We start from the raw sequence: 26,696 nt of genomic DNA, 5'->3' as shown, positions 1-26,696 counted from the left end.
TATTTAATTAACACCAAGAATATGAAATCGTCACGACATCTGCTAAAATATTATTCGTGATTTAAATAAATCGGGTAGATTTTAATGTTAAGGACACGTTGAACGCCATTATAACATACTCCGTGAGTCTATTTTAAAAATAAAACTACAGAATAAAATTACCACATACCCAGTTTCGCTCTTGACTACGTGAGAAACAAGACATGCAGCATGCCCTCCTCCTCCTTCAAATCTAGCTTGTAGCTAATACTGAAAGTCCTACACGAGATGAGCAAATAGAGAATTGTGTGAGATAACAATGTTTACTGTAAGTTGTGGATCGTGTATTCCAATATTTTAACGTTCATGTTGTACGATAGCCAACAGCACTATTCAGGGGTATCTTACATCATTCGAGGCATTGGCTACTCTGCTATACCGCAGAGTACCACATCATATAATACATTATAGCTATGTATTCCATCCTTCGTTCCGCATTTCTCCCACAGCGAGAACTGTGACCTACTTGTTGTCCATAGTTATTTTTCGATTAATGAAATCGAGAATTAACAAATTAAAATATAGATAGATATAATGCTTTTACATTTCTTGGAAACGTAGCACGATAGTGCAAAATATCTCATTAATGAAAAATAAGAAAGATGTGTTTCTACAATTTTTAAAATTTCTTTCAAAAAGGTCACGGCAATAGTTTTTCACACGTACTGTAAACATTCTGTCACCGTTACAAAGGTTTTGTTGAAAGGTTTCAAAAAGTGTGATGCAAACATGAAGCCGAGGGCGAGGGCGACAGTGTTGCAGCAGGTTGAAGGGCAGACGTTTTCACACCTGATTGATGTCGAGGCCTTCGGTAGTAGTGTTACGTGTCTAGAGTTGGCAATCAGTATTGTGACTGGGCGGTGTGATTTCCTTCTGATTAACGGATGTGATTTTAAATATACATTTAAAACATACACAAGCTCGTATTCCATTGTAAATAAATAGAAAAATCATAACTACTTTAGTTAACACCTCTGGAATTTAGTCTCATTAAGTACTGTGGTGTTCATGAATGAGATAGCCCCTAATCTTCCGAACTGACTGTTGAGCCCTCATCTTCCGCAATCTCCTGCTGTTTCTTGCTGTAAAAGGTTCTCATGATAGTTCTCGTTTGTTTATGAAATAGTTTAATGCAAAGTTTTTACCAAAGGGCGTACATTTCACGTTAGTATTTGCGTGAATGTTTTTTTCAAATTTGATTTTCAAAGTAATATTTTTAAATTAATAAAACTTTAAACCGCTTTTTGTAATCTTGGGTGGATGGGGAGAAAATAAACCTGACATTCTATGAAGAAATACGAACAAAAATAAAATTTAAACAATGATCATCAATGATGCCCTAAATGGAAGTTGTTCCAGTATCGAAAACATAGTGATAGATTTAGGACCAAATTTAAATTTTAAATAGAACTATTTCTCGTAAACCACATAAATATAAAATATTTCAAATAGCCTTTTTATTTTTTTAGGTAAGTCATAATTTTAATTGATTTCGTATGATTGCTCTTGTCTCATGAAGACAGTCAGTAAGATCCAAAACTGATTTATACTTAGATGCCACGCAATTTTGATATGCGTTTTTTATTGACCTGTCCTAATCAAACTGAAATATAGTGGTTATTTTTATTAGGAGTATTCTCTTAAATAAATTAACAATCCATTATTTCATTTTTTTAGTTGTTCTCTTAGGACAAGAAGCTTATAAATTGCACTTAGCCCTGTAAGAACCTTTGCGCTGCTTCCGGAGTGATAGGATATTCAGGATGGGTAAGGTTAGGGAGTAGGGGCCGCCTCCGATCGAGATCCATGAGGAAGAATTAGGGCACTACATCTCAAATTCATCCCGGAAGAAGGGGAGGCCAGCTCTAAACCAGCCTCTCCAGTCAAAGTAGGCAGGGGTGGCACACCCTTGTTGAGGTTAACAAGAGCCTCTGAAGTAAGGGAACAATCCCCACCAACTCCAACAGTCATCTTCCACAGTAGAGTAGACCTATCGAATTGCCCACGAACCCCAGAATCTCAACATTTGCGGTTAGTGATGTGCCGCTACTGGACATCCATAAGGTTGGACAGATTGAAGTGGCACATTGGTTTTTGCTGTGCCCAGTGGTGGGTTCAACTGGTATGTATAAACCAGCCAGAAGTGATCCCTGCTGGGTATTTTTTTTTGTTGCTTTATATCTAAGAAGATCAGCATTCTAACTTTGACATTTATGGAATAAACATTTCTATAAGCTATAAATAACCTAACGTTGGCCAAAATGTAAAAGAATGAATGTCTTCGGAGGTTTCTACCAATGATCATAACAGAACTCAGGGATGACTGAAATTAGAATGCTCATGTCACACATATTAGAATCCACAAGTTTATGATTTGGTAAGTTAGCATGTGAGGTGTGGGAATGTATAGATAACTTCCAAAACGTATTGATTACCTAACGAATAACTACGCTAATAACAAGTATTTCGTAGATCTAGAGAAGACAGCTCTGTAGATTAGCTTATCATTTTAGATAAAGTAAATTAAGTAGTATCTCAATTTACTACATGATATAAACCTTACAACAGTACATTAATTTGGATTTGTAGAACAAATATAGTAATATTGTTAGTTGTAATGTATAACATCTGGACAGTTACATCAGTTTCAGTCTATTTTACATAAAGGGCAGGCCACTCATAAATTATTCTATTAAACTTCACCATTTATCAAGTTAAAATAAGTAAGAAATGTCATAAAACCTATAATCCTATATCGCTTAGTTTACGGTCTACCTGACTGTATTAAAAAATCTTTGAATTTATCTCTTTATTTAAACCTTTTTTGTAAAGTGTCAGAAAAATATATCAGATTTTAAAATGGCGGCCATACAAAATGTTCAAATTGTGTTTTCAAACCTGTATTTGTTGGATGCAATACATGTTTTTTACCAAATTTTGATAGGTCGTTTGTCCCAGCCAATAAAACTAGAGGGTGTTTGATAGTTCTTGTAGCTTGACTATACGATTCACGACTATCAGCGCTTGACTTTAACAAGTCCGTTTACAAGAACTCTTCCTTTACTGCACAGACCAATATCTCTTCTTTGAATATCCGCATATAGTTCAATTTTTTGTGTTTCATAATCTTTTGTTAACAAATTTTGTTGTATGATTTCATCTTTTTGTTTTTCTTTTTTTTATTGCAGTGCAGAGTAATTTCATTGCAATACGACGAGCAACTGCGATTGTAACAATTGTATTGAGAGGTTTTATCCAAAGAGTTCAGAATAACTTGTGACTATAGGAACAGCTCTCTCGGAAGGTGAATAGTGTAACTTATGAGATATCTTTGTTGTAACTAATTCATAGTCTGAAGTATTGTCATAAATAAATTTTCTCTTAGCTTTGGAGCCAAAGATAGTTTGCCTAAAATTTTCTTTTGTGCTTTTAATGCAATCCTCGACAGTGGTATCGACAAGTTTTGAGTTTTGCATTTCAGTTATGAAATCAGTCTTATGTAAGTAAAACTGCAGACTTCCATAAATCGCTAAAGCCAACTCTGATCTCTTACTTCAAACATTAAATACATTGAAATCTAGGAGATATTTTTTGTCAATAACTGTATTAATGTTACTGAAGTAGGCCGAGATAGCATCATCTGGCACCCATTCACCTTCCAATAGAGAAACAATACAAGAAATTTTATCATCAGATATTTTACTCATAGTCATGTGATGTTGCTTATCTGGTGTTACCAAATTCCCTCGTAAGGGCTGTTCAAAGACCATACAATATATTGAACTATTCAGGGCAGAAGCAATTGGAGAGGTCTTGCGTGAAAAACCAGTTAATGGATTCTGTGTCACCTCTTCATTAGCTTTAGACGCCTTTTTAATAAAGCTAAAGTTAAAATCTTCTACTTTTAAAGGAAGCTAATTTTTTACGATGTACTAAGATAATTTTTTTTTAGAGCTTTCCTATACGTAAATTTTTCCTGCACTAAGGCCTTTTTCCTAAGTTCCTTTCTACTGCACCCTGGGGGGAACTAAGTGTTCATTTTCTCCAATCATTTTTATTTATTTATTAATGTTATATTTCAATTTATATAATAAGGTTATTATTGATTAATAATTTTAGAACAATACAATCTAAATCAAAATCAAAGTCCAAAAACAAAGAGTTGTTTGTGTTTGTTATCAGTAAATAGTAGACACTGTCATTTATCAACAAACAAGGTAATTAGATAATTATGTTCCTAATTCCATCATTACATACCGCTGTCAAACATGCTCAAACAATACCTTATTGACTTGCATGAACGTTCCAATTTTCAAATCAGTCAGTAGTCATAAAACCTTATTTTGAATTATTTATTTTGAAAAACTCCTTATAAATATTGTTTATTTTTGACAACTTTTTAATACACTATAAATGTGCCCCCGTGGTAATACATTCATTTGCATCACTATGCGTTCATTCATTTTCACAAGCCTTAGTCTCACAGTAAGTAAATTTCACATTTAATATAAACTTATTAATTTTTAAAATAATAACTTATAAGTCATACATGAAAAAAATATATAACCTTAAGAGTCACTGAACTAGTACACTTAAAAACTATTATATTTTGAAATAAATTAAACAATTAGGAGGTGCTAAATCCGTAAGTGCACTTAAAAAGAAAACAAAACACCTTATGAAACTCCTAATATTACCCAAAATATTTGAGAACCTACCCTTCCAAAAAATAACTAAAAAAGTATAGATCTCAAAATTTTCTACATTTAAAAATGATTTACATTTTTAAATTTTAACAAGTTTATAACAAAAACTATTAAATATAACAGTATGGTTTGCATTGCACCAAATTAAAGGTAGTAAAACTCATTAAAAAAAATTAAACTTGATATATCTAAAGCAGTTTTGGTTCTATAGACAAAAATAACAATTTCAATTAATTTATTCCAATTTGTTTTCAAACAATCTTATCCAAAAAATCATCACCATCTAAACAATATCCTTATAAAACTCGTAAAAATGTTGCCACACACCCTTATCATACTCCAACCCAAAGTCCACAGCCCAATTTCAATGTCTGTCCATGAGGATGCACGGTAATTTGTCTTATCTTCATGTTCTTGTTATATTTTCAGCTTCTCTGGAATTTAAGGTCAAATTTTTTCAGATGATAAGGTGAGCATTACTCTCCTGCTAAACAATAACAATAATGCAGGTTTTGTCATCGTTATAAAACTTAACCTTGTGTACTAATTTTAAAACTACCAATTCAGCACTAAACAAACAAATCTCTGATGTTTGTTACTCTTACAACAGCTTTAATAATCGGTTTAAGAAAGTTACTTACCGTACAATTACACTAGTTTTGTTTTAACTATTTTGGGTACCATTTGTAGTGTCATACGTTGTTACATAAAGTAACGATAAAAAACCTGTTAAAGGTGATTTTTAAAATTTTTAATACCCTGTACATCTCCAGGAAAATAAATTAAAAAATTTCCTTTTAAATTACATGCGCAAAAAGACCTTTAAAATGAGGTACCACACGCCCCCTTTACATTTAAAAATTTCCCACACTCCAGAAATACTCCTTACAGTTAAAATAATTTTACAAATTATTTGGCTACAAAATAGGGGAGGCGAGTACAGATGAAACGGATTTTCTACCCTCACTTGTTTATACCGCTACAATCAGTGTTCCAGGTGGACTGGTTCACCTTGTATAGCACATGTGACACAATACCAACGTATTATACATATACAGGGTGAATAAAAAGTCAGGACCTCTCTCTATGTTTTCTAAAGTTTATATAAGAAGATATGCTTTGGTTAGTGGTACAATGTGAAAATGAAATTTCATGTGGTGATTTAAAAAAATGTTATGTCCTCCCTAAATGCGAAATTTGGGGGCAACTCAAAAAATTTTAAATTTAAATCCCTCTCAAGTGACCCCTAATTTTGAATTATTTTTCTGGCTGAGACATGCCAATTTAGTTAAACGGAAATCACCACACTCATATCGGACGTGGGTGTTCAATTAAGCCACGTAAAAAACCGTTCATGAATTGTTTATCGTAATATCAAATATTGCATTATACGGTATAATATATTTCACACAATATTTGTTAGCCAATTAATATAGCAAAAATCCCCATTACAAGCATTAGTTAGTTACATCACAACGTGATACAATTCAGACCTCTGCTGTTTTAGGAGAGGTCACTTACAAAATATATCCCTCATAACACGTTCTTAAATATGAGAAGCAATTTTAAGCAACTTTTAATCTTGCGGTGTTAAAATCGGCATCTAATGCGATGTTAAAAATTAAACGTTTTAAATAGTGGTTTACAAACTTACACGCATAATATAATAGCTGAGAGCTCCATTACATGACTAATTCCAAAGTTTTTGAACCACCCGGTCGAGAATAACGGTAAAATGGTCATTTAACTCTTTATATGGCAGTATTTAGTGAGTGAGATACGCTAATAATAGTATGCAAAGTCGGAATGGTGTATCTAAATTGATACATGCTATGTAAACTGTTAATCAGCTACTGTACTGGCTAAAGTTACACACTCAAACACATACTTATATGCAAATTTGGTGTTAATAGGATAACAAGTTTCAGAGCTATGATTGTTCTAAGTTGCAGTTTTGTTAAAACGCCAAAAAGACATAAACACTAGTAAATAATTTTTTACAAAGGAAGAAATGAACAAGCTAAATATTCATGTAACTCTCGTTAATGTAACTCTGCTGTTTAGTCTGTGGTTAACTCTTAAACTCAATTATCCAAAGATGAATCATGCATCTTCCGTTCAATAATTCGAGATTCTAGCTTGTTTCCGTTTGCACAGGAAGGTATATTTATTTGTATTTCCAGTTGTTCAACGTGGCGTGTTTGGGGTATTTATTTCATCGGCGGAGGGTTATTTACCCCACCCTGCGTGAACTGATCACCCAGAGTACTTTTGTAAGGGGTTTACCTATAGGTGTAACAATGTTTCACAGCAGTATTCAATATCTAATCCACACAACCAGTACAGTATCACACAACTAGCTGAAGACTGTCAGTGGTTGTACTCAATATTGTGATGCACGCAGAATTAATCGAGTGGAAATGATTTCAATTCAGGCACAATTCAGGCTAAGGGAACTGTATATTAACCCCTTTCGTTAAGTGTATAATATCGTAAGTACAGTAACTGCATTGTAAAGTTGAAACCCTCGGGTTTTCTTTTAATAATACCTGAGAAATAGTAATGAGATTTTAATGTTTAATTTGCTCTCAAAGATTTTAAAGTCGTTGAAGACTTCACTTTTTCTAACATTCAATGATTTTTCAAAACACCATGGATAGATGTGTAGTGACAAATTTATATCCATCAGATAAATTTACGAGTCAGGTAGTTTTGAAAGAATTCAAGATATTATCTTAACTATTTACGTGACTATAGCTAAGAACGTTATAACATGCAAGAGTTTAGTAAAAAGCACAAACAATTAATAACTCGAAAAGATCTGCTAACATGTTTTAGGTTATTTCAGTACCTTTAGGGGTGCTCTATCTCTGGGCTTTTACTCTACACCAATTTTTGGGACACCCTTTATATGTAACGAAGGTGTCGTAAACTATCTTATTCGTCACAATTGATAGCTAACGGGGAATGATGTAATTAATATTCTTATAACATTGACGGGGAATGATGTAATTAATATTCTTATAACATTGTCATTGAAGATTTACTATAATTCAATTAACAATAATTTTAAAAAGTGCTTTCACAACATTTATTATTATTATCTCATTTGCGACAAAATCAGAACAAATCATAATCTAAAAAGTAAACTTTAATACTGATACACAAAACCGTTGTTTACTCAAAAAATGCGACAGCTGAATGTGAAAGCAATGGTGCACCAGCAGCTTGAGATGGTGTGTTCTAACCATCCCACTCATACTTCGTCGAGGTTAGGATTTAGATCATCCTTGTCTCTTTTTAATGCTATGCAATTTAATGCAGAACATCTTGCTTATTTAAAAGCAAGATGTTTCAAAAAGCGTGGATTAAAAGAAGAAATTTATAAAAGAATTTGACTAGTCTATAAATCTTTTACCTCTTGATTTAAAGCGAGTGCATGGAACAATGTGCCTATCTAATACTTTGCTATGGAATCCGTTGTATAACCAACATGTATATTTTCCCTTATCTTACACGATACTGGGAATATCTCTGACAGTAATAACAATTTCTAAGCTTATCAAGTCAAACAAGCAGATAATGAGTGAGTAATCCTACATTTAAATTGGTGAATAATTTCAATTCTACAGATTCATATATTTGTAACCAAGTTTATAAAAAGAGTGGGAGGGTTTCAACCGAATAATTGGCTGTGCATTAGTGAAGTCTATCATTCGAGGGGTTTGAGAAATTTAATTTCTGTCTGTCCGCTCAATATCTATACGAGTGACATCGAGTTCGATGGTGGTGCTTGCACTCTATGGAATTTTGATGAGCATTAGTGAACATTTTTAAATTGGTCTTATACGTAACTCTGATGACAACGACTAAAGGTTGGGACACACACATAACCGCACCGTGCCCGACACGTGAGTCGGCCGGGTATCGGTGCGGGCTCGGCTCGGTTACCGTTGAGGCCACACATTTCCGTATGCAGTCCGAGCGCAAACAATCTCACTGTTTGTACTAGAGCATGTTTCTTTTGAATTCGAAGTGACAGATACTTAAAAAATATTCGGAAAGATTAAGTATTGCTGGAGATAATTGTTAATTTCATTGTTGTTATTTTTATTAATCGCTGTGGTGAATGAAATTATTGCAATGCTACAGTAAAGCTTTGTACAATCAGCTAGTATGTACAATTTGTAAATATCTTTATCTTGGTTATATGTTTTATCCCCTATAATTCTTGTTCATTGTGTTTCATTGCAGTGAATTTTTGGTCAAATACACTATAAAACAGTATATTTGGTGTTTTTTGTATTAAACCCAAAAGCTATAGAGTTTGCCATGTTGCAAGCCCCGTTTATAATAATTTGTAAAACATAGTAAATATTTTGTAAAATATATACTGGAGAACATACAAAAAAACAGATTTTACCAAATGCTTTTATTTCATAGCTCCGATGACAAATAATTTATTGCCAGAATTAGTCAAAAATAGTAGAAACATAAATATATTTTCTAAAAAAATTAGAGTATGGTTGATCGGTCAAAATGATATTGAGTATATGTTTTAAGATAATAAATTAGTGTATGGTTAATCTTGGCTGCTAAGTTAATAATAATATTTAAATAGACACGTTAGAGCATTATAAAATAATTATTTATAATATAATATTTAATGTTACATGTGTAAAGCCTAATATTTGAATTAATTGTAAATCATGCATAAATCCTTTTTGTTTAATACAGCACACTAGTTTATACTAAATTTAAACTTTGAAACGTAAATATTACATTATTTACTACATAAGCTACAATAACTAATTTTTATCATTTTTATTCTTGCTCGATTCCGCCATTTTTATTTTGTACCCTTTTTGCATATAGTATCCCCAACACAGGCACAGCCTCTTATGGGGTACCTAAATTTCCCTTATTTTGTAAATCTATTGGCCTAATTATTAGTTTTAAAAAAAAAGAAAGAAAAATCTAAAAGGATGTAACCTACTTTTTTATATTTTATTACTCTAAGTAAATAAATTAAGAAATAAAGTAAGTAGAAAACATTTTTTTGTATTTGTTTATTTACTGCTATTGTAAAATACGTTTATGTTATAGTATTATTTATTACTAAGCACTGGCAATAACATTTATTTGTAATATTCAGTTTGTTATTATGGGGGAAATAAATAATTTATTATTATTTATTTTTAACATGGGTTTTTCTTGCTTGAAAATCTTATTGTAAATAAAATATTTTTATTTTTACTTTATTGAAGTGAAAAGAATACAAAAATAAAAATGTCATAGAAACATACTAAATATGACCCTTACAAAATACCGGAATAAATTTGTCAAGTAACTTCAATACATCAAAGAAAAAATAGATTTTTTGCGCAAATAATTACATGCTTGTTATTTTTTAATTAATGAAAAATGTTTATAGATTTTTCATAATTCGAATTTAGTTGTTTAAAATCACTTAATGTACAACATGGTTTTCAAATTTGTTGTAATAAGAAAATATGCACAATAAGAAAATATGACTTTTACTCTAAAGTAAGAAAATGTAATACTTATAATAATAAATATGATTTTGTACGCGAACACAGGATTTAGCGTTAGTAGGCTATACTAAATAATTCACTAAAATAGAACGTGTAGACTACTTAAATAGTTTTTAAAAAGAAGAACGTAACAGTAAACAACATATGATGCCGCTCGTAGACCGCACCGTGCCCGTCAAAATTCAAACTAAACATATCGGTGACGGTGCGGGCACGGTGCGGCCACGACGGTCTGGTGTCGCTGCGGACATGTGTGGACTTGCAGGTTGAAAACTGCGCTGCAATTCTTTTCACCGTATGACGGCCAGCATACGGCCGACTGACGTGTCGGGCGCGGTGCGGTTATGTGTGTCCCAACCTTTAATCGTAAATGGAAAAATTGGTATAAAAACCGAATGCATGTTATAACATGTTACGTAGTAACACATGCCATCTAATCGTTAGCCGTACATATATTGACTTGAAATTTTGCATTAACAGCAACTCATCAAAGCCTTTTTTACACGGGTGTGGCGCACTCCTACCTTATAAACTAAGAGTCCAAATTAATGGGACGGCTACAACTCGGTTTCGAAATCCGATGCGCGAGTCCTCCCTTCCAGCATAACTAACCGGTTAAAATTGCTTAATATTTCTAAAAACGTGTTATTTGGGATCCATTACGGGGAACAATCGAGAAAGCAATTTGTAGAGATGCAAACCGCTGTCATTTTGAAACCATTATACGGTTAATACTGGCTAACGGCCCCATCCAAACAATCTGCAAATACTGTCTCTACACTAATTTTGTCTGAATTGTTTGAGAATTACGGCAGTTTTCATAGTCACAAGCCCGTGCTACTCGCATAATACCATAAACACACGGATATTGTTCGCATTATGGTGATTTTGGGTTATGGGGACCAAGATCGGAGAGAATGGACAGTCTTCTGGAATTCCATCATAAGGATGATAGTAAATCTCTATACAGAGTGTCCCGTAACTCTTTGGACAAAGGTATACCACATTTGTTGTAAAAAAATTCAAGGCCAGTTACTTGAAAAGAATATCATGAAATTATCTTTAGTATTTTCAAAATGGCGGCCATTAAAGCTTTTAAACTTTGAATATCTTAACAACTGGCATTTTTCTCAAACATTGCAAAACTGTTATAGGTTTTAAAAATTTTTATCACAAACCTATTTATTTCAAAATTATTTAAATCGAATAATAAATCACTGATTTTGAGCAGGTTTACTGTGACAAGTCATGGTCCACATTGACGTTCTCAGCGAATAGCCAACAATACAAAAACTGAATTATCGGCAGTTCTAATATAAATATATATTCACAGTTTAAAAATTCTAATGGCCGCCATTTTGGAAATACTATAGATAATGTCGTTATTTTTCCCAGTAACTGGCCTTGTTGTTATAAACATTTGAGCCGAATTCAGTATAATTTAATTTATTACTTTTTAAGATAATAATTTGTTTTATAAAAACGGATACAGACAGACAGTTGGGAAACTAAGTATCGGAAACCCATGTTCTAATGATGAAATATGTTTGTCTTGACCTGAGCAGTAACGTGGTATACCTTTGTCCAGAGAGTTACTGGGAACCGTGTATATTTCAACCTCTCTGTGGATGGTAGTATATATCTATCAATGGGAGTATCGATGGAAAGATAGTGTTATGTCGTCAGTCAAGTTTCGATGCGGTGTGAACCGGAAAAACTAAGATGATAGTCATGACCAATGTGATTTGCAAAATACACGATGGTCCTGTGTCCCTGACAGTGAAGGTCCTGAGAGGAGGGAGTGCCTGTGTTTGTTTGGCTGACTTGCCAAGTGGTCGAAATACAGAGTGTGTTAGAACTCTGGGCTAATTTAAGAAATTATTTCCACTCAGACGTAAAGTATCCTTCAATCATACGTACTGTAGAAATGTTTAGCTTTTGTCTCTCTATCGATATATGGCTTATTCACTTATAAAATCACAACTTACACAGGGATTAAATTGCGGTACAATTAAGTTTAGCTATATTATTAAGTCTTACTAAGGCTTAATTACGATAAGAAAAGTATTTTTTTTTTTTTTTTTTTTTTAAGAGCTACCATTTTATCATTTTAATGTCTCATGATAACTGGCCCAATCTCAAAATATTAATCGAGCCACAAGTAAAATTATTTAAAATTTGGTAAAAATATAAGAGTAAATATATTTTTACTGCTTAAGAAAGTGTAATTATTGTGTACACGTTCTTAAATTGTCTAAGGCTGCACATTAGAAATGAATTTTCTGAGTTGTATTTTTATCTTAAATCAAATGTTTCAAGCATTTAGTACTTTTTAATTTACTTTTCATATTTCTTAATAATTATTTCTATTCATCAATATTTCGAATTGGCACAGACTATATAAAACCAGGCAATATATGTGTGAGTTATATTATTATTGAACCACATGTGTCCCACAGTTTTGAATCTTATGTCCAACATGGAATAAAAATATCCCTCCTATTTTATAGGTATAATTTTATTTTTTTATTATTAGATTGTGTGAATATTAAATAAAAATATTATCAATGTTTTAGAATAAACGCTACCACAAAACATTAAAATTGTCCCACAATTTCGAATTATTATATTACACAAGTCAGCGGATATACCGTACTTTAATTTTTAGAAACTATTTTTGAATATTTACTGTAGAGTTATTACAATTCAATTAAAAAAGAATAAGTACTGATCTTTAACTTCAAAGGCCGTGTATGTCATAACACATTATTTTTGCATCTAGTTCTAATAGATATCCTGATATATCCTAATATATGTTTTTCCTAGTTAGGCTTTTAAGAGGGGCTCTTTTACATTTAAATTAACATGTTTTGTTTTGCCTATTGAACTATTTATTATTTTTTTACATCCAAATAAGCTAGTATATTCTTGAAAGTATTTATTTGAATTTGTCTACACGCGTTCCACGTTTAAACATTGTTTTGTATAATAAGACACGAATTATTGGGACCGTGTGGTGCTCTCTGACCAACTATTTGGGATTTCAACATTAGTCAAGTTTAGGACACACGGAACAACCTGTACTTCTTGAATCACGTTTGTACGTTTTTACTTCAATATTGTATCATGGTTTAAAGTCCTTCAAAATACAAAATGTTTCCAACAGAATGTCAATACAAAGTGGCATTTAAAACATTTTACTGGTTTAAAGCCATTAAGTATTTAACTATCATTACAATGCGCATTACAAAATTCTGTTGGATATTTCTCATTTGTTTATATAAATAAATTTATACTTTAATAAGAGCCCATTGCAACATTATTTAACTATGGCATTTAGCATTTATTATGCTGTAAAGGGGTTTTTATTATATTACATTTTTTTGTTTATACAACAACTGTTAGTATAGAAAGTTAAACTCTTCTTAATATAGCAGTTTCCAATTTTAAAATCTTCGACTGTTTCCGTAGATTTTGTTTTATCTCCCACCCAAAAACATCCAATTAGAAAAAATAAGAACTGAGTGAATGAGAATTGCGTTAGTTTTATTTCCAAATACAAGTAGAAATCGTGCATGTTGATTTACATTTGAATGTACCTGAGACCGGTATAGTGTGGTCTAGGTCCAGGATCGAGTTCACACCAAGGTGACTTCCTGACAAAGAGGCCTTGACCACTGCTACTGCTGCTTCATTGAGCCTAGCCCTACACACGCTAACCGGTATAATATCCTCTTCACACACCTAGAAGTCTGGAGATCTATTGACATAATACTGCCTTCGACGGTGACTGCATGATTTATTCATTACCCTTGTCAACCATTGGAATCTTCAATCATCTGTATAATTTACAGAGTCGACAGTAACGAAGAAAAATCCCAACTTTATCTAAAAAGGCTTCAAATAAAACGTTGCTTCGGTTTGCAATAATCACTGACTTTTGTTCAAAAAATGTATTTTTTCACTCATAAAGTGCATTTCAATACTTTCTAGCATCCCTCCCGGAAATATTCTAAGCTCATGCACGAATAACTTCCTTCCATATGTTTATGCTTTTAAACAACAATTTTCGAAGATAAATAAGTGAATTTACTAATTGTAAGTTTTAGAATTGATATATCAAGACAATTCAAACGTCTTTTCCCTGACATCTAATTAAAAGAATTGCCTCAAATAGTAAATCTTTCTTTAGCAGTACAGAAAGGTGAAAGCATTAGCCAATTACAGAATGGCACAGTGGCCTTTGTTTCTTTATCAGTGCCATCAGCGAAACAACACAATTAATTATCTGGCAGAGGAGAGTGCCAACTTTCACTTTAACGTTCATAAAGCTAAACGTACAATCAAGGTAAGGTCAGAGCTTTCAAGATCAAGACGAGAGTCAAAGAGTGCATCGCTTTGCTGATAATGGTCTGCTGTATTACATCAGTATCATTCAGGGGCAATTCAAGTTCCACTCACTGTAGCTATGGGACTGTGGCGTGACGTTGGTCTACAGTACAAGTTCAAGGCTTCATTCACCAACTCTGATATAGTATATACTAAGGAATCAAAATATCTGCAGAGTAATTTATTCACGTATATGGACAACCTAATGTGTTTATATTGCACGTGAATACAAATTGAATTACAGCAGAGCGTGACGTATTTTGGCTATAGTTTCTTGCAGTGAAATTTTATACCCTTCTAGAGTAAAATATGCGTTAATGTTATTCGTGATTTCCATCTACAAAATCGTGATTTAAGACAACATGTACATAAAAATATAAATGGCTGTACATCATTGTACGACCATTTCAATTATTTAGTCCGTTCTTGAACTAATCTTTAAATATTACCTTGATCCAATATGGAGTACAATAACTCCATTTTACTTCTTGTATAGTAGTATTTAGATAATTTCTTAGCCACCAAAGAGTCCATACATACATACATGCATACATACATGTATATATATATATATATATATATATATATATATATATATATAATTTGAAACAAAACGATCAGCATAAGTGGTGATGTTTTAAAACATAATGATATTAGAAATATCGACTGACAAAGACTTAACTCCATCGGGTTGCTGGCTTCTGCTGGAAACATTAAAATATTTAAAACAACTACATATGTCAGTGAGATGTATACGGTTGAGTGTCCAATGGTGGTTGTACTTACTGTCACGTAAGGCGAGTGAGTCAGCTGTTGCGTGTATTGTCATTGCTCAGCTACTTCTAGCTTATCTACCAAACTGATAAGCTAGTTGTCCTGACTGACGCGGCGATTGCAACTTACAACGAAATGTTACGCAACGTTTAACTTAACATTCATGATCTTTTGTGTACAATTAAATGCTTTGGATATTAAAAATTGTGATAGTTGCAAACAATAAGCACTTACGTTAAATAAAGATATTTTCAATTAGGTTTTTCATGTACATCAACTTTTTGATTTGAGTTGAAAAATAGAAAAAAAGTGTAATTGATTGTTCTCTCAAATGCAATAACGTATTCGGATAAGAATAATGCCTCGTGAGTTTGACTTCCTGACTTGGCACTTTTTACCCAAACACACTCTCAAGGCTATTTGGTGGCGTTGAGTTTCGTTGTTATTTTCAAATATTTTAAGGCAAGGAAAGCGACGGTTAACTGGAACAAACTCATATACTAATAAGAAACCTACACGTTTATTGCACAATAATATATCTGTGATAAAATTACTGTTCTCTAACAATTACTTCAGTTTAAAACAATATATGTTTATCAATGTACTGATAAAGTGACCATGTGATACAAACATTACGTCATTAAATTTTTCTGCAAAAACTTCAATAACAATCGCCTGAAATATTTGGTGTAGACTTATTGCAGATTATTTCAGATATTAATTATTAATATAAGAGATATTGCGTAGCAAAACGTGTTGATTGGCCAGTTTTGTTTTACTATAATAAACAATTTTAGGTTATCGATGAGTTAATGCAATCAATTAAATAACCAAATTGGTTAATAGTTCCAATTTTGTGTTAAACTGTAGGTCCCTTTGTGTTCATAATCCCTGAGCTCTAATTAATTATTTCTTTTACCCATATTTTAAATAAGAAAAAAAAACCATTACACATTCCTCATAACTATTATAGTTTAGTTAGTTTACGTTTATTTATTAAAGACTGACTTTAGAGCTAAAATAAAGACATGGTGTACGAAGTTCAAATTCTCTAAAATATGGAAAGCTTATATTTTTTAATGTTTTAATTATAATTACAGAATCTCGGCTGAGAGGCTTATTATCCTTTGTTAAATAAGTTAGCTAGATACATTTATATTAGGTCACGATTCACAACTAACAAGCAATAAACATTGTAATTGTTGTAATTATTTAAATTTTAAAAAAATATTAAAAAAGTTTTAAATATTGGTTTATGCGTTTGAATGTAAATAAGTCAAAATTAGATGTTTGTACCCATAGTGTATACAAATAACACTGATGTTATTCTTTAGTCAATTATTTCGGAAACACATTAGTTAAGAAATAAAAATTGTATATATAAATAAAATTACCAATTACGTTCCTGAGGTACACAGCACAGTCACTTATGACAGATCGATTTCAGACGCAACGTTTAAAACACTGATAAATTGTAAACTAACCACAAAATCAAACAAATCAAGTCACACAACTCCCTCCACGACAATCAGTGAACAGCTGTCTGTCATAAGTTTCGATCCAACGCCACCAGGGTCGCCACTGTTAACTGCTCATTTACCAGTCTTACCAATCGCATAACTTGTGTTAATGTTAACTTTTCGAGAAAAATCGTGGTTCTTTTCATTGTTTCATAGTAAACCCTGGCCAATAAAGAACTGTAACGAGTTATATAAATATTATAATAATTATTAGGCTTAAGGACATTGTAAAAACATCCAAACTCAAGTAAATAAGGTCAATTAATAAGGCTCAAGCAATATTTGGAATATTTAAAATATTCAACAAAATTAAATCTTATTGCATTGTTATAATATTAATTGTCTTCTTGACAAAGCTTATTGCAGATTCTAATAATAATAGTTATAGTCATATGGCTATTTCTAACTAAAAATTATTACTTGTTAAAAAACATTTTCCTTGTGTCTTGATACAAATTACACACATATCATAATAGTTATTTGTTTGTTGTTATTATAAAAAGCATATTTCAATACACAAGCATCATTTTAATCGAGTTGGAACTATTGAAATTTATTTAAAAAATATTTCCTCCTGTATTTATTACATTTCTAATAGAGCTTGTTATGTCGTGTGACAAACGTTTCTTATGCCTAAATATGCCCAATGGCATACGTAAATAAAAATGAAATGCCGATCGTTGGAAAATGCATAACTAGAGTATTGCTGGAACTTGTAGGGTTCCATAAACCATGTATTTTTTATCAAGGACCGTGTCTAAGGTTACTTTTTTATAACTTAATTAAAATTACATATTTCAAAAAAGAAACTATACAAAAAATTGAATAAAAATATTATTAATAGTAAAAATAAAAATTTACAAAAAGAAAAATATTTGTACTTGTTTTGCATTCCAATACCTCTACACACACAAAACTTATACTTACGTGGAATCTACTAAAGTAGCCAAAAAAGTAGTACTCCTTAACATTACGTGGCAAAAAATGGAAGTTTTTTAAGCAGTTGCACACGTAACTAGATACGTACTATATAAAGGATTAAACTGATAATAAAACACTAATTTTTATGCTTCACCTTTTAAATTTTGGACGCGTAGGGTCAATAAGACCAATAGTCAATAAATTGGCCTTATGTGTTTGCCGATGAATTGAAACTTCTATGAAGGCGATTAAAAGAAAAATAACTCAATCCGATTACATGGTAAGTGCAAGCAATAAGATATAATGTATTGAACTCACCAATATAATTCTGTAACTAATTTTACTTATTTTTAGATATGGTTTAAGAGCAAAATAAATATTAGCCAGACAAGAGTTTAGCTCTAAACTGAAGGATGGGGGCTTCTATCCATTTAATTTTTAGATGAGAAACGACCAATTGAACTAATATCTCAATTGTGGTGAAATATTTAGTGTTTACACTAATCTACCCATCTATTATCATAGTTGTGAATATTGCTCGAAATAAGTTCTTCAACTAATTGCTTGTACTCAATATTCTATAAATGTGGGGGATAGCACAATTATACTTGAAGAAAAATGTTATTTCTGTTCAAACATATTCAAGTTTAGAATCCGGGAACACATTTGTTTCCAAAAGTTTTTTTTTTATTTAATATAATTATTTTATCACAACATAAGTGTATACTGTCCGCTTTTTAAAGAAATTTGATATTGTCTCAAAGTTATCATTGCGAACTAAAATAAATTTGCCAAAATTGATTTTTATAATTTTTAAAGTTTAGTTATGGGCGACATTACAATGTTAGAAGAGTAGTTACTTGACAAACTAAGACTTAAATTAGAACTTTATGTGTGATTGTTTCCTATGTGCTGCAAACATATAAAAGTAAGTTTTTTTTTTAAACACAATGAATATTTCTTTTGAACAACTACGTAAATTTACTATCAAGATGTTAGCGTATTTTAATATGTTCAGTTTTATTTTTTTATCCAACACCGTTCTTATTTATTACCAGTGACATGACAATTTTTTGTGGAAGCACAAATAAAATTATTTTGTAAACGGGCATATTTGGAGATACTGACTTGAACACACTTAAATACAGGATACTAACAGGACTCTTAAGTTAAGGTATCACGTATCTTAAGAGGATACATCACAACAATATTTTTTACTGAAGTTGAGTTTCTTCGAAGTCAATATGTATTCTTGCTTACACGCGTAGGAAAAATACACCTGTCTGTAGTTTTAATTAACTTAGTCTTCGTAATGCTAAATGTGTGAGATTAGTTAACGAACTTATCCAAGCAATGTCTAAGCATTGCATTTAGCACCATGTTTAATTAGAGCTGGCTAGATAATAGTGTTTATCATTGTTTCCGCAATATTACAGTATGCTTACTACTCAAAAACAATTTCGCAAGCCTGCTATGTGGGAAATCTTAAGAGATATAAAAAAACATCTAAGGACAAACTTTTGTAAATTACCTGAAAATATAAAACACTTAAATACACCATCAAATCTGTTTTAATTTTAACGGCCGCCAGTTCGAAACCTTAAAGACATCGAAAATGTGCTGGAATACATTTCATTATAATTATCTAATATTTTTTTCAAACGTGTTTAGGGTCTACACTAGAAACTACAGCATTTTACATTAAGGCAGTTATCTTATTTACAAGCTCGCTGGTTTATACAAGTTTTAGGATTATAACAGTTTTAGGATTTGTGGGTCATGATCAAAAAACATTCTTGAGGTGATTGCAATAAACAGATTTCATTACATTTTTGGAAAATATACTACTGAAAACTACAGGGATGAATACATCAATAAATCTGTTCAAGAATTGGCAACATAACAAGACGGCACTGCAGCTCTATGTCGGTAGACCTGAAGCCGACACAGGACGGAAACAATATTAATGAACACTTGGGAGATGAATATCAAGCATAAATAAATCTGTTCAAGAATTGGCAACATAACAAGACGCCACTGCAGCTCTATGTCGGTAGACCTGAAGCCGACACAGCACGGAAACAATATTAATGAACACTTGGGGGATGAATAAATCTGCAATAAATCTGCCTACAAAATGTTATCGTCGCCCTTGTGTTCGTTATCTGTGACAGGAAGTTCAGCAGCAAGGTGATCTGCCTGACGCCCGAGATCTCGCCTTCACTGTCGTGTGTCAGGTGCTGTTCTTGCTTTCTTGCTTTGCCTTTCCACTTCACTGCCTGGGGTGAGTCTATTCTTCACTTTTTGTTTTATATATACGTTTAATCGACCTTGAGTTTTTCTTCTAGACATGATAATGGATTTATTTTGAAGGATGGATAAAATGTAGTGGCATTAAATATTAACTTCGAATATAAGAGTCGGAAAGGCCGAAAGATTCATTATTGTAGATGTTTTTTTTTTTTTTATTATTGATTTAATATAACACATATTTTAAACTACTTGATTGTTGTGTTGAAGTAACTTCTGATCCAGCACTGTGGCAAATAAGCAACTCAATTATATATATTTTTTTGTTAACTTAAATTGCAAATGCAAAATAAACGGGACATTATATGTTAAAGTGATGTATATTATTTAAATAACATTGTCTTAAAGTTAATTATGTTTTAAAAAGATTGCGTCTAGTTACTTATGTACGTTTGCATACAGAACTATATTAGAAGTATCTATTTAAACATGTTCTCATAATATAAAAAATACAATTTCCTCTTTTTGTATATCATTAGTTTAATATGTTTAACGCCTTATCCGATTTTTCAAATTACCCAGGTGACTTGAATGGTGTTGGTGTTTATGTAAAATTTAGAAATAAGATTTGTCCAAAAAAATATCTCCAAGACAAACATATTATTGGTAAAACTAAACATCAAGAAGTCTAAGTCAACAGTTAAAAATGTAGCTTAATCGGATTGAAAACTCTGTTAATGTAATCAGTAATAATAATTTTCTCACAAAAAAGGCAACGAAGATTATGATTGTAAAAAAACAGTATTATGAAATTTGACCTATAATGAAAATAGCATTAGGAATACCTTGTAGACTGTATTGATTAATTCATTTCTTCATAAAGATGGAATATATGATTGCATTAAATAAAATTCCGCATTTTATAGTAACAGTTGACGAAAACGTGCATTTAAAAAAAATAATTTAGGATTTTAAACAATATTTACATTTGATTGCTTTAAGGAATAAAGTGTAATATTTGGAAGGAAATCTCAATTGTTCCACTTAACTGTTTCGCTATTTTGAAATCAGTTTTTAGTTCAGGTATTAAAGACCTAACAGTCCTTCTACAATCTTTCCGTTGTCTGTCCATCTACTTGCCTGTTTATCTGTTCTTCCGCGCGATAACAATTGATAAAAAAGTTTCTGCAGACTTGAAACTTGGTACATAAGTTTCTCTTGATCCAAAGAAGAACTCTTCTACATTTAGAAACAAAATATTAAATTTTAAGGAATACATGTTTAAATATTTACATTGATCTTATAGGCAACTTCTACGGCAACAAACAAATTTTAGAATAAACAAATTTGAACAAAAAACTGAAGTTCACCAAAAAGATAGAAATATATTTTGTTTAAATTTAATTTAATTAAATTTAATTTTTACATTTTTTATACAGTCCTTGGTCAGTAGATTAATCCAGATAGTAGAAACGAAGTTACTATATAATTTTTACTTTAAGATGCACCGGTGACGATTAAACTATCTAATGCATTGGAAATACTAATGATTTCATAATTAAAAAATATGTGGAAATTACCAGGTTTTAAACTAAAACTTGATTATGTTTTGATTTCGATAAAACGGTAAAATATATTTGATATCATATTTCACTAAAATTTTTGTTTTTTCTAAAACTTAAAAAATATAGCATATGTTACATGTTTTTGTTTGTTTACATGTTTAATTCGAACCCGGAACGCGTAAGCGAGTTCAAGTTTGTACTGTACAACAAGGCATGTTGTAACGTATATTGTTGGACTTTGCTGGCTGGGACATCCGAAATAAATGTTAACTTCTGGGTTAAAGATAGATGTTAAATGTTAAAATGTGTCCTTTGATTAGGAGGTAAGACAGTCGTGATTTAACGGTTAATCCGACTGGCTATACCAGCTCGAGATCTGAGAAAAATGAGATACTCTAGTTTGGAACTAAAATGTTCCTAGTTAGCTCTAGGCTTTGGTCCTGGCAGAGGGCAGCCGGGATTAACATCATAATGTCTGGACACAAACATAACACTGAGGCTGCTCAAGGCTATCTATAGGAATCATGTTGGTTTTGTCCACACACCAGATCGTTATCATCAAAGTAACAGTTCGTAACATTTTCGTTAGTGAGGAATGGATTGCCTAGAGTTCGTTCTGGGCTCCCTCTCATTAGAGTTCCTATGAATAATGCTTAAAGACAGAAATTGTTGTTCTCACCAAAACTTAAGGTTGTCGATCCATTTACTCTGCTGGTCAGTTCACTTTGGCTAACAAAAAGCGTAATTGTCTTGATAAATTTAAAAATGTGTACGTGCAGCATTCACCACGAATGCACTCTTGTAAACTTATCAACAACACTCATTTCTAAATTAAACAATTCATGAATTCCATGCTACAAATTGGTTTGTGTAATGCTAATGGCATGATTAGACATTCAAATTAACAAATTATTTCTAACTCGACACAGAATAGATATTTCGCCCATTTCTGAAATACATTTTACATCTAAAAGTTATTTCAATATTCCCAACTTGTTCTAAAAACCAATCCGAACGAAAGAGCACTTGGAGTGTCATCGTCTGATCAATAAGGGAATTAAACATTATGAACTTCCGAAGTTGCAGAAGGAATATATGCAGACTTCCAGTATTGTTATTGAAACTCAAAATGGGCCTCACGTTAACAGCAGTATATTGTCCTCCTTCTTGCACCATTCAAATCAATTTAATTATTTATTCTCTACTTTTTGAGGTACTAACTAACCCAAGAATACCTATTTTAAATAAGAGATATACCAACTGGAACAATCTTTTAGGAAGAAATTAATTCTAATGTTAAACTCAAGATTCCCTTGAAATCCCCTGGTGACTTAGAAGAAGCTTTTAACACAACTGTTCAAAACGCCACTTGGGGATCAAAACCTATATTTTTCACAATCAACCGGGTTATACATGTTATAGTATATAATATGTATGTTAACATGTATAATATATCCGGTTTACAAGGAAACTTGTTGCAGAAACGCGTAAGCTTAGGTGCCTTTAATAGAAGTCATGAAGTCAAAACAAGGTTTAACCGAGCCACAAGAAGTCTTACTCAAAAATTTATAAACTTAAAGAATTAAATTCAATACACTAAATCCTGCTGCTACTAAAGCGACTGACTATTCTCAGTGGAAAGCTACCAATTATTTAAAAAGACCACTAACTCACATTTTTAATCAATGCAAAATGGAAATGGCTCATGGGATAAAGCGTATACCTTTTCAGATTCCCCTCATCAGGTGATATTGCCTGTTCCATCTTTTACGCCAGCTGAAGTTATAGACGAGATAATTTGGGATAGATATCCGCAAAATCCTCCTAGGTTTCACTTGATTATAGGGCAGGTACTAAAAAGTGATGTACTCATGTACTAAAAACTCATGATTTTGGTACTAAATAAAAGGTGTTGTTCTGTTTACCTTTATATTTAATGCAACATTACGACTATAATATGTTCAGAAATTATGGAAAGTGGCATGAAAATTAGTTGTACGCAAGGAAAAATTCCAATTGTAATCGTATAGACCAATAAGTTTGCTGCCAATCCTTTCAAAATTATTCGAGAAGTTTTCCTTAAAAGATTGAATTTTTCCTTAGTCAGTACTAATTATTTAGTTTCTGATACCAGTTATCTAGTTTCGAAGGTAATATTCCAATTTAGAGCAAATCTTCACAATTTGTTGCACTATCAAGCAAACACATTAAGACAGGAGATTTTTTCGTCAACTTTTTTAAACATAAGCCAAGCTTTTAACAAGGTATGGGATCATGGCCTGCTATTACAATTGAAACGCCGTTTACCATACTCATTGTATGCCACTCTGATTTAAATCATCATATTTAAATAAAAGTTATTTTCAAATTAAATTTTATAAAAGTATTACGTATTGTAAAAGGCACCAACTGAGTCAGACATTTCTCAAGGAAGCATTCTTGGACGTTTACTTACAGCGGAAAATCCAAGATCGATTAAGACAATGATGGCTACGTTTGCCGACGACACTGCTATACTTTCTTGCCATAGAGATGCTGCATCTGCTTCTGCAAATCTACAAAACGTTCTTGATGATATTTCCTTGTGGTTAAACAAGTGGAAGTTACGTGTCAATGAAAATAAGTCAACCTATGTTACGTTCTCGTTGTCATAGAATGTGTCCACAAATCAGCCTCGATAATGTTGTAATTTCAGAAGCTCAAAGTGTTAAATATCTAGGGCTGCACCTTGACAGAAGACTGAAATAGTGTCATTGCATATGGACCAAAATACAACTAAATCTAAATTCACGTAAGTTAAATTGGTTTCTTGGTAAAACATCTAAACTGACCGTGGAAAATAAATTGCTCTTGTACAGGCAAATTTTAAAAACCTATACCTATAAGTGGAATTACGGCATACTGATAGCAACCCCAACATAGAAATCTTTCAAAGGTGTCAGTTAAAAGTTTTAGGACAAAATTTAGATGTTTCATAGTACACTTCAAATGAAACTTTGCATGGAGAATTAATAGTTCAAACAGTATGACTAGAAACCACTAAATAAATAAATATGTAGGTAAATTAAATAATCACCCTAACCATCTGGCAGTTAATTTCTTAGACAATGGCCTGAATAAGACTAGACTTCAAGGATGTCATAAACTGGACCTTCGTGACCAGTTTTTATCAAAACAACCGGCATAATTTAACAAGTGATGCTGTTGTGCATCAATATTATCAACATTTTGTAATTTCATATAATAATTTACCCACAAAAGTATTTACTTAATGTTTTTTGTAGCAGACTTTTGGTAAAATATTGTTTTAAAAACATTTTTAACAGGATATGCCGATGACGCCCTTATTATTTGGCAGGAAGTTGCGTGCGAAGCGCGGGTAGCTGCTAGTCTAAGAAAACAGATACATTTTATCATCCAATCTAGAAAAATTAAAAACATGTAACGATTAAAAACAAGAATTTTTTCTAAATTATAATAGTATATTACTACCGTACCTTGTTTTATGATACGCTCATAATCCAAATGTCCTGTGTGTTTGTAACTTTTTGATATCTCCCCGTGATTCAAACACGTGACTCCTTTAATCAAGACCCGCAAACATAATCACAAGATTATATATATATATATATATATATAAAATTCAACAACTGTTAAGTTTCGCAATCACGCACTGTTATCAATGGACTTCACTCGAGCCGCCAAATGTAATAATGTTTTTTGTTAAAATGCACTTGCATTTTACTTCTAGGTGTTGCTGGCCATGGTATGTAACTTTTAGGAAACAACTTGGCAACAGAAAACAGATACAGATAATAGATGATTCTTAGTGTTTTGATTCAAATTATCAATGGACGTCTTTGGTAGTGCTCGTTAAAGTGGCAATAAACAATTCATTATTTGTCGGACAAACCAGCTGACAAGGTAATTGCCGTTTTGACCAAACGGACAGTGTTTTACTACCAGTTTTTCGAGTTGGAAAGTGCATTTCGTGCTTAAATAATTTGTACATATAACCGGCAAAAGTACCACTGAGATTTATTCATGGAGTACGACTTCAGAAGTTGTTATGTTCATTATTGTAAAACTAAATTTATTAAATTTAAAATATCTGCATATGTCTTGAGTAGACGTAGTCCATATAATAAACAATAAATATAGAGTGAACAGACAATGTTAAAAGGCGATACCAAGGTTTGACAATTTCGCACTCCATATCTGACCTGACACGGGTGGCGTTAATTTCAATATAAACCTCGTAACACCAATTTCAAATTAATCAATAGCGTTGGTTTCACTAGAAGACTATAATTACTGTTATGCTGAATTTGATTTCTAAATTATTTCGCTCCAAAGTGATCAACTTTGTTTGTTTTCTCTGTTGCTATTTCGTTAAATATTACAAAACACACATGATGTTAGTTAGATAAAGGACTATGATAAATAATATCATTATCTTAAAAACACAGTTTCAATACGCAAATTAATGATAAAGTACAATAATAAGAACAGTAAAAATAGTAAATAATGAATAATTAATGATAATCAATATTAATTCGTTTGTAACAGCTGATACTTTGAAATTAACATTATAATTGTACTCTCGGCCAATTAAAAAAACTAGATAACTTTGGTTGAGAACGCTTTTTCCGGTTTGCACGCAACCATTAGCTAAATATGTAAAAGGAAAACCTATGTCATTATCACCTATGTGTAAGATAACCAAGCCGGTGAAACCGATAAAAGTTGAAATATTTACGTATTCAACATTATTCAGTGTCCAATTCAAATTACTTCGTAGACAAAAATCCATTGATTACATAAAAAATATTTGGAATTGGCCTTTAAAAAGTTATATTCAAATTATAGTTACGTCTTGAGTATTTAAATGTATATCTATTACATAAATAACGTTTAATTGGACTATACACAATAAAATAAACTTATTTAAACCAACTTGTATTTTGTTGCTTATTT

The 26,696-nt window shown here is 31.8% G+C and overlaps 2 protein-coding genes across 4 annotated transcripts in view; one reads left to right on the top strand and one right to left on the bottom strand.

The window, feature by feature from the left end:
• The window catches only part of LOC124359831 (1-acyl-sn-glycerol-3-phosphate acyltransferase alpha-like), a 38,990-nt gene extending 21,982 nt beyond the window's left edge, over positions 1-17,008 (bottom strand). Inside the window, exons 1-2 of one of the 3 annotated variants that reach the window (XM_046812903.1) lie at positions 16,858-16,988; positions 5,073-5,179 (exon numbers count right to left, since the gene is read on the bottom strand). In XM_046812903.1, coding sequence (XP_046668859.1) covers positions 5,073-5,081 — 9 coding nt within the window. In that variant the 5' untranslated portion in view covers positions 5,082-5,179; positions 16,858-16,988. Of the gene's footprint in view, positions 1-5,072; positions 5,180-15,475; positions 15,595-16,857 lie in introns of those variants that run through there. The other 2 variants (XM_046812904.1, XM_046812906.1) reach the window with 2 other exon arrangements.
• The window catches only part of LOC124359835 (1-acyl-sn-glycerol-3-phosphate acyltransferase beta-like), an 80,300-nt gene that overhangs the window by 6,101 nt on the left and 47,503 nt on the right, over positions 1-26,696 (top strand). The gene's annotated exons all lie outside the window — the stretch shown is intronic.

The sequence above is a fragment of the Homalodisca vitripennis genome, chromosome 4, assembly GCF_021130785.1.
Source record: "Homalodisca vitripennis isolate AUS2020 chromosome 4, UT_GWSS_2.1, whole genome shotgun sequence".
Lineage (NCBI taxonomy): Eukaryota > Metazoa > Arthropoda > Insecta > Hemiptera > Cicadellidae > Homalodisca > Homalodisca vitripennis.
This window is presented reverse-complemented; position numbering and strand designations above follow the sequence as displayed.